Source organism: Sardina pilchardus, chromosome 4, assembly GCF_963854185.1.
Source record: "Sardina pilchardus chromosome 4, fSarPil1.1, whole genome shotgun sequence".
Taxonomy (NCBI): domain Eukaryota; kingdom Metazoa; phylum Chordata; class Actinopteri; order Clupeiformes; family Clupeidae; genus Sardina; species Sardina pilchardus.
In genome coordinates this window covers 31,416,799-31,426,391 of record NC_084997.1, presented here as the reverse complement: position 1 = coordinate 31,426,391, position 9,593 = coordinate 31,416,799, and the positions used below count along the sequence as shown (strand labels likewise).

The following is a 9,593-nucleotide window of genomic DNA, read 5'->3' as shown; positions in this document are numbered from 1 at the left end:
TTCAAGGACTGATTAAAGGACTCACATACACACACTGTGTCTGTGTGTGTCTGTGTGTGTGTGTGCATGTGGCGGAGTCTCAAACACTATGTGCTATGCTGACAGAAAATCCTATTCTGTTGCGAAAAGTTGAGAAAACTACGAACTACAACTGTAAGTAACAAACAAATTAACAAAACACAGTAGGTATTAGAGGGGCGACTTTGACTACCTGACAGGTCGAACCAGACTACAGCGGTGACACAAGAGATTGCGGGCTTGCTTACACTACATTCCTGCTGCTTATGGTTGCCAGGGTGCAGTAAAAATGCCCTGTGGTGGGAGGCTGGGTTAGGATTTATTACCTACAGATCCGCACTTACATGACATGGCTGACGAGACACATGCCTCTTAAGATTCTCTGTCTCTCTTACACACACACACACACACACACACACACACACACACACACACACACACACACACACACACACACACACACACACACACACACACACACACACACACACACACACACACACACACACACACACACACACACACACACACACACACACACACACACACACACACACACACACACACACACACACACACACACACACACGGTCTCTCTCTCCCTCTCTCATACTCATTCACACACACAGTTCCCAAAAACAAACCAAGAGTCATGTTTCAAAACATGCAGACACATGGTCAGTCCGTCAGGCGGCTGGCTATTTTCTTGGAATGGCTCTATATAACCTCAGCTACGCCGTATCAGCGGCCGCAGCAGCAGGGCAGAGTGACTGGCGTGGCGTGGCGTAGCGTGCCTTAGCTTATCTCTGATAGGTCAAGTGCTTGTGATTAGAGGAGACATCCTGCAAACAGAACACCGTGATCTTGTACATTCCAGGGCAGAATAATATGAGCTGCTGAACTCAACTGGCCTATTTGTGTGTTCATATGTGTGTGTGTGTGTGTGTGTGTGTGTGTGTGTGTGTGTGTGTGTGTGTGTGTGTGTGTGTGTGTACTGTATGTATATTGCATGTGTGTGGGGGGAGCTATACAAGAAAAACTTGTTCTCTTGACTTTCCTTATATGCTCCAAACTGCTCTAGACATTGAGGAGGCTTTAAGCTGTTATCATTTCTGAGTAAACATATGCAGACAGTGCAACGACCTTTGCGTGAATGTGTTTCCAAAGTCATACTAAGCCAACACAATACCCAGCAGGATAGCAACGCAATGGCGCTCCAATATCCATCAAGAAAACTATCAGATCAAATGCACAGCATTCACTGACTCGGAGTAAGATTTTAACAGCCACTCAAATGTTCTCTTCTACCCAGCCATATCAAGACTATAGATGTAACATTGTGCATTATTATTACAGTATAAATACACCAATACACTAATACAAATAGTATTGTTATATTTATAATGTATTATATTTATACATTATTACTATTATTATTATATTTGTATATAATTATTATTATTATTATTATAAGTATAAGTTTATTTCTTTCAGGGACCACGTGCAAATTGCAATAATCACAGATAGAGAAGAGACATTTTGTGCCAGATTTAGCAATTAGCTAATGCCCATCTGCAGGAGTCAGGACCCTGCAGTATCAGTATAGTGCGAAAGAAGGAGGGAGGGAGGGAATGGCGGCCTGCTCACCTTTTGGGCTCCATCTCAGACGGACCCCCAGCGGCGCCCGGCCCCATCGGGGAGCTCGGCCCGGGGCAGTCGTTGTCCGTAGGAGCCTGGGCGCCGCCCTCCCTGGTCAGGTGTATGGCGGAGAGGTCAGAGGTGACGGAGTAAACAGAGGGCGCCGTCTGGAGTGGCGACCCAGGAGCAGCCGTCTCCCCTGGAATGGCACAGTGGTGGGCAGAGGAGGGCGAGGGGGCACTGCCGGGGTTCTCAGCGGGCAGTACCACAGCGCCACCGGGACCCCCCTCCCTTTGGGTAAGGCTGCGGAGCGGTGACCTCCTGGACGCCACGCCGGCGGTCGCCAAGGCGCCGGTGGAGCGGGCGGTGGCGCCGTAGCCGTTGAGCGTCCGGCTGAGGTGCGCGCTGCTGGTCCTCACCAGCTTGCGCACGGCCGCCGTCAGCTTGACCTCCGACCTGGCCTTAGGGGCCCGCAGGGTCACGGGCCTAGAGGGAGGAGGAAGAGGAGACGGAGGAGGGCCCTCGCTCTGAACGTGGTCATGGCCGAGAGGTACGTCGTTCCCGCTCTTCTCCTGCGAAGGCACGGCGGCAGGCGAGGTCGCGACCTTCTTCGCCTCCGTCCGCCCGTCACCTTGGCAGCGGTTCGACGGAGGGCAGCAGGGCAGCTTCTGCGGGGGGTCGCTGTGCGCCGTGCGGGCGCGAGCATGGGAGGAAGGCACTGCGGCGCTGTCGGGGAGCTGCGTCGTCAGGCCGTTCACCATACTGCCCTTATCCCTGAGCTGGGCACCGCTCCACGGAGACGACTGGTTGGTGGGCATGTTGGTCTTGTCGGCGCCGTTCACCACCACAACTACCCCGCGGTGAGCGGCAGACGCGGACGCCTTCGGTGGGGAGGGGCAGGTGGGGTAGATGGAGAGTTGCGGGGAGGAGGCTCGTTTACCCAGCAGGCCCGATCCGAACCTCAGAGGGTCCAGCTGGCAGGGGGAACGCTGGGCTTCCAGCAGGCACAGACCGTGGCACTGCGACGAGAGGAGGAGAGATGAAGCGGAAGAGGATGAGGAAGAGGATGAGGAGGAGGAGGAGGAGGAGGAGGAGGGAGGGGATGAGGAGGCACTAGACTGGAGCGAGACCGGGCCCTTGGACACGCCTGCGGGTGCGACGCTCGCATACCTGGCACTGCGGAGGGAGCAGCGGCGGGCACCTGCGCTGGCACTGCGCGTGCAGAGGGGTCGGGGCGCGACGACGGGACCGGGCGAGGACGGAAGAGCGCAGCTCGGGGGGATACCTGAGAGACACGAGGGGTGCGGCTCATGGGGCGCACTCGGAGAGATCGGGGTCAACGCCGCAGGCCGGGCTTGGAGGTTCTTATGGAGGGGGCAGGCGGGCAGGGCACGGGCCGCGGAGGGGGCATGCACCACGGCGGACTGGGCGTGGATGGTCAGACCGGGCTGCGGGAGGGAGAGTCTGCGACTGCGCCGGAGTGGTCTCCTGGGGTCTTCAGCTCCATGGGTGGCCATGAATGGCCATGGCACACCTAGATGGCACTAACCTTGGCGCACACATAAATGACAACTTGAAAGCAGGGGGAGGAGACCCGTCTTCACCTAAGAAGAATAAAGACAAAAACACTTGTCAACACCACAGATAAGTAGCAAATATTATTCTATGCATTCTTACAAATGTAACCTAGACACTTGTAAGACTGACGTTACGAAAACGTGAAGCTGAAACAGTGACTGAAAGTATGCCATTAAACGCTAACTGTTCGGATGAAGTTTTGTTACTAATGGTGAACTGATACAGATAGCTAGATTAAAGACCAAGGCTGATCCAGCCTTTAACCGCACACATTTAACATACTTTCCCCTCAATGCCAGATCTTGTTTACAGTCAGTGGATCTCATCTCGTTTTGCTGGATGGCCTGAAAAACCGCGGTTGCTAACTTCTATCCGAGGGGTGGCTTTGGTAAGTATACGTTAGCCATCAATGTGTCATTTGTCGTAACGTAATTCGTACCTTTCTGGGAAAACGAGTCTGCCAAGGCAAGCACAAATTCCACTGCCAAAGGATTGACCACCTTTCATCCTGAGGTAAAGATACCTCAGTTCTCACGTCATTCTGCCAACTACCCTTACACCGGCCAACTTATACGGCTAGCATTAGCTACACTGGCTGGCTAATAATGAACTGCAGTGTCAACACGACAGCAAACGTTACGTTACTATTCATATGGCGAGGGTACCATAGCTAAGCATAGCTGAGTCCATTGCTTAGCGAACAGCTATTACCTTTGCTATCACCCATGTGGCGGACCCATGAGTGTACAACTACCCGGAGATAGCCAACTAGCTGGCAAACTGATTTAGGTCGTTTGTTTTAAGTTAAATTAGCTAGGAACACGTCTAGCTGACCCCCCAAAAAACGTTAACTACTAACGTTAAAACTTCCCCAAGGATAACTATGATCTGGATTGGCAATTAATCAGACTTAAACGCCCTGCCATTTGGTTAGCTATTCTACAACATGGAAAAGTATTTTAACTTCTGTGTAAAACATGTAAGTTCCCAGTTAGCCCTCTAACGTTAACGTTAACATTAGCGGAGACAGGTATCGTTAACATTACTCCTGTTAGCAGCGAACACAGTCCATTTTCTTGGGTATTTCTGCCTTATCATTAGGCTAATTCTGATCATTTACAAGGTCTGTCAGTTCAATGTATTCTCGCGAAAAGACATGTGTCGATCTACCGCTAATTGTGTAACTGTAATATAGCCACTGGGTCATCGCACAGAAGTCTGAACTTTTGCAAACGCATGAACTTAAGACAGGTAGCTAGAGGTAGATCGTAAATGCCAGTTAGCTCGCTAGCTAACGTTTCACATGTGCATTACAAGCAAGCCATCATCAGTTCCCAGAGCTGTATGGCTAACGTTAACTAAGGTTGCTCTTAACTTCAAGAGTACAACAGCGAAAACTAGAAAGCATTTCAGAACAAAAGACCCTTGCAGTCATGACATACCTGATGTCGACGCTGGCCTCGCAAAAACAGGACCTCTAAATAAAATAACCCATGCGACAACCTCTTGATCTTTCACTGTCTGGTAGCCTCGCTGGGGCTGCTTCCTAGCAACAATACACCGCGCGGCCAAAAGGCAGATCCCCCTTCCAAGCGCGCTTTGGAGTTGCTCTCCTTCCCTCTCCCTCCCTTGGTGACGCTGACATGTGATCCAAATCCCGCAACTTGCCGTGGGAATATTTCCTTATTCCATCGTTAAATAAACAGTTGATCGCCTAATTATTGTTAAGGGGAACTTCAATGTAGGACATACATCAGAAAATACCCTCAAAACCTAATACTCTGGCTTAAAAGTTTCTTGTGGAAGTTTCAAAAATCGTTTAGCATAGCCATCCATGTTTACATCCCAAATCCGTTTCCCTATGCATCGTTGCCTTATTCAAGTGTGTGTGTGTGTGTGTGTGTGTGTGTGTGTGTGTGTGTGTGTGTGTGTGTGTGTGTGTGTGTGTGTGTCGGACGAACCTGAGAGCTTCACAACCTGCCTGATCTTAGGCTACACCCAAGACGACCAGCTCGCCTATATCATATTCGTGGCAAATTAAATATGCATTGCGACAAACTACTTGCAGTTCAGTCTGCGAATAGGTCAGGAAGAGACAAAGACTGACACGTGGGGCTGTAAATGTAGACTCTCTTGTTAATTCTTTGTCCCTGGGATATTAGGCCTAAGTCCTGCAATGGTGTAGTAGGCTAAATGCTAAATAGGCCAAGCTTATCTCTGATAAATCTGGAACCAAAATGTCAAGTGAAAACAAAAAAAGCAGTGCTGATGGACTTGTTTGACAGACAGGTAGGGTTCAAGAGTGAAATGAGGCAATGCTGACATTTTAAGTGCAGCCTAATGCTTTTACAGCCTAAACAATTGCTAAAATACAAATACAGTAATGATTCTCACACATTATTTTTATTATTGGAATTGAATCTGTAACATTAGACTGCGTTTAAAAGCCCTGACAGCCCTGATAATAGCCTTCCGTTGAATTAAGTTTGACTGCCCTCTCCTCCTCAGCCAGAAAAAAGTTTGTGATTCAACTTCAATTTCCCGCCTCTGACTTGAGGGTAGCCAATCATCATGTAGAATTGTATGGTGACACATGTAGGGGTCTATAAATGTGAGAGGGGTAACTTGGATCATTGACTCGTGTCTTTAAGGTTTAGCTGACACACATGTCAGAGTTTGAAATGGCCAGAGTTTCAGTGTCTCAGGAGTTGAGCTGCTCCGTCTGTTTGGATCTACTGACAGACCCGGTGACTGTTCCCTGTGGACACAGTTTCTGTTTGAACTGCATCACCGGCTGCTGGGATCAAGAAGACCAGAAAGGTGTTTACAGCTGCCCCCAGTGCAGAGAGACCTTCACTCCAAGGCCAGCTCTACGCAGAAACACAATGATGGCTAATGTTATGGAGAAACTGAAGTCGGATGATCTAACCATTGCTAAGGAGGACTCTTGCTACACCAGGCCAGACGATGTGGAGTGTGATTTCTGCACTGTGAGAAAACATAAAGCCATCAGGTCGTGTCTAACATGCATGGTCTCCTATTGTGAAGTCCACATTCAGCCTCACTATGAAGTGCCTGGACTAACCAGGCATCAGCTGGTGAATGCCACCTCACAGCTACAGGAGAAGATCTGCTCTCAGCACAACAGGATCATTGAGGTGTTTTGTCGCACGGATCAGAAGTTAATCTGTCTGTTGTGTATGATGGACGACCACAATGGACATGAAACGGTCTCTGCCGTAGCAGAACAAACTCATAAGCAGGTCAGTTCTTTGACATTCACAGTGCTCTTCCTCTCCTCCTCTCTCAAGTAACCACCCACGTCAATGCCAATTTGATGAAAACCATTAATAAAATTCTGTATTAATTCTGACATTGCTCATCTTTACCTAAGACCGCTAAGTACTTGTCGATCCATATAGAGTTTGTTGCTGCAGATGAAGGGATATAACCAATGCCATGTCCGGGAGAAGGAGAAGGAGGTGGAGGAGGTCAAACAGGCTCTGGTCTCTCTGCAGGTGATAAACATGGCTGCTATAAACAGTTTGTTGTTGCACACATCTCTTAGAGACTTGTTGTTTTTGCACCTAACAGCAACTGAACTATGTGTGGGGTGAGAGCCACAGATTCTGTTGTAGTAGCCCATATCAGAAGATGTTTCCACCTCGTAAACCAGCTTCCACTGGATTCAAAGCTATACCTGCCGAGTGACTGCTGTCAACAAAGAGGTTAATTACAGATGCAGAGCTTTTTCAAAATGTTTTTGTCAAGTTTTCCGAGGTTAAGGTTAGAAACAGTTGTGGAAAGCCACTCGCAGGTCCGCAGGCCAGACAGAAACAGGAAGAGGTTTCACCCTGCCAATTAAGGTATCGTTATCCTCAACGAGACCAGACACCTGGACACTGTGAAATGGCCTCATCAGATTTCACAGTGTTTTACATTTAAATTCCTTAGTTCTGTTCATTTCAGGTCGTCTCTCTTCATATACCTATGAGCTGATCTGAATGTACTGGTCTTGTTAACAGGCTTCAGCACAGACAGCTGTTGAGGACATGGACACGATTTTCACTGGGCTGATCAGCTTCATGGAGCAAAAATGTTTTGAGGTGAAGGTGTTAATCAGAGCCCAGGAGAGGGCAGAGGTGAGTCGAGCTGAAGGACTCCTGGAGCAGCTGGAGCTGGAGATCACTAAACTGAAGAGCAGAGATGCTGACATGGAGAAACTTCAGCCAATCGAGGACCCCATTGATTTCCTCCAGGTAACAATAGGTCACATTACTATGGCAAGTCAATAAAACTATGCACATGTCTCCATATGTGTAGTTTTATTGACTTGCCATAGTAATGCGAGTTCGGTCAAGACTCCCTTGTCATTATAGAAAAGACCTTGAAGTAGCAGTACTGTGACTGCTCTTTATTATTGACGTAGAGCCCTGGAGTGGTGATACTGTATATGTTCGGACTAACACACCTGACATCATCAATTCATCACCAGACCCTGTCGGTGTGTCTCTGAGCAGCATATGGCCCATCACAAAACCGACTGTGGGAGACGTGTCTTCTCGCCAACGGCACCAAAAGCATATCTTTTCTCACAAAGTGACACAAAAAACGTTGTCTGACGTTGATCTGGAATACATAAAAGGCATAAAATGGTGGCAAATTACAATTATAATTTATTTCAACATGTATAATGGCAAAGTTCTTGTTGGCTGAAATTGGTTTGTGTAATGCTAGCTAGTGGATGCTGTGCACTGACTGAACCTCTCTTCCAACAACTTAAGAGATTTGTTAGTACTGTATGCTACGAGCGAGCACCCATGATTCAAGCCTCCTGGCTAGGACACCCATCTCTGGGTTTAAAAGGCATCTGTGCGGTTGAAATATGCAAGAGAATGGTTATTGTCCTTTCTTATTGTTTTTTGTAGAGTTTCCAGTCACTCCTGTCCTCCCCATCTGTTGCTGAGACCGTTGCCAAGGTGACATTTGAACCACAGTTCTCCTTCTGTGAAGTGATGAAATTAGTGTCTCCAGCTCTGAAGGAGAAAACTAAGGAGTTTCACCAAGCAGTACACAATGGTGGGTTTTCTTCTTAAATTTTAACGTCTGAAGAAGGGAAAATACTCTTTATATATCATGAAAGGGCCAAGCTCGAATGCTGTGTTCATACTAAATCAAGTGTTAAGTATTGGAATTGCACAAAGGTACTTCCTGTACTTATATCCTGTACATTGGCAATAAAGATCGACTTGTCTGTCTGTCTGTCTGTCTGTCTGGTCTGTCATTTAAACATGCCTGCCTCTGTTCCTTTCCCAGTCACAGGCTTCATGAAGGGGGACAGGGTCAAACTGAAGGCCGCTGAGGATGTCCGCAGGGGCAACAGTGGATACAGAGTCCTCGATTACGTCACAGTCAGAAGTGAGGGGGTGATCAGACGTAAGGACATGACTGATACACCAATTAACATACTGAAGTGCAAGTTTACATGTTCCTTTAAAGGGACACTTCACCGATTAGCATTAAGCTTTGTATCTTTAGAAAACCAGTCATGTTTTTGAATGGTGGTCCATCATTCCCTCAGTTTGATGATTTTTACATCATTGAAAGCAGGAAGTCCAACATTGAAATCCGTACTTCTCCCATCTCAAGGCAAAATGAGGGAATGATGCAAGACTGGTTTTCTAAAGATACAAAGCTTAATGCTAATCGGTGAAGTGTCCCTTTTAGAAATGTAATGCTTTGCTATTTACTTTCAAGTCACAAATAGCACTTGTATTACTGTTTGCACACTAAACTGTTTTTTTTTTTTTTTGCAGATATCAGAGAGTCAGATGTGACCGTGGACTTCCTTGAAGTTTCTGCCTGGAATGGTAGTGTGTCGAAGATTAATCTGGTACTCTGACACATGATGCATAATTCAAATATTCTATATTACAATTCCATAATATCATAATTTTGTTATGTTAAGTGTATATTTTTGCCACACACAAGAGGGAGACTTGACACCCATAAGTCAGTAAACTTGTTTTTTTCCTCCTGAAGGATTTGTGCCTTAACAAAAATCTTGTATTATTAATAAATAAGAGTTTGACACCATTAATGTGTCCCAATAAACTCTGCGTCTGTGATCACCAGAATCATTAAAATTTGTGTATGCACCTAACCAGTGGTTGACTATAGATTCAATGCAGATTGGGTGGACAAAATGAAGATTGAACCCCACTCCTATACCATGGCTCCTGGACAACCTATCTGACATGGCTAATACATTAGCTTTGTCCCATGATTAACTACTTCTACTGTAGTCCGTTCCTCTTCCATTTTCTTTTATTAAATGAAGCTTTGGTGCAACACTGCAC

At 47.0% G+C, this 9,593-nt stretch overlaps 2 protein-coding genes across 3 annotated transcripts; one reads left to right on the top strand and one right to left on the bottom strand.

The window, feature by feature from the left end:
* Positions 1 to 1,661: 1,661 nt before the first annotated feature.
* Positions 1,662 to 4,837, bottom strand: LOC134078988 (mucin-5AC-like). The gene is made up of 2 exons (XM_062535152.1): positions 4,677 to 4,837; positions 1,662 to 3,260 (listed from the first exon to the last, which is right to left on the bottom strand). The coding sequence occupies exon 2, from the start codon at positions 3,171 to 3,173 to the stop codon at positions 1,662 to 1,664; it is 1,512 nt and encodes a 503-aa protein (XP_062391136.1). The 5' UTR covers positions 3,174 to 3,260; positions 4,677 to 4,837.
* On the top strand, positions 3,561 to 9,317 carry LOC134078829 (E3 ubiquitin/ISG15 ligase TRIM25-like). 2 transcript variants are annotated; one of them, XM_062534977.1, is made up of 7 exons: positions 3,561 to 3,622; positions 5,886 to 6,497; positions 6,657 to 6,752; positions 7,260 to 7,493; positions 8,163 to 8,313; positions 8,551 to 8,670; positions 9,051 to 9,317. In XM_062534977.1, the coding sequence occupies exons 2-7, from the start codon at positions 5,901 to 5,903 to the stop codon at positions 9,134 to 9,136; spliced, it is 1,284 nt and encodes a 427-aa protein (XP_062390961.1). In that variant the 5' UTR covers positions 3,561 to 3,622; positions 5,886 to 5,900; the 3' UTR covers positions 9,137 to 9,317. The 2 variants fall into 2 exon arrangements, with proteins under 2 accessions (XP_062390961.1, XP_062390963.1); XM_062534979.1 differs by having other exon boundaries at positions 3,607 to 3,622; positions 5,892 to 6,497.
* Positions 9,318 to 9,593: the final 276 nt, after the last annotated feature.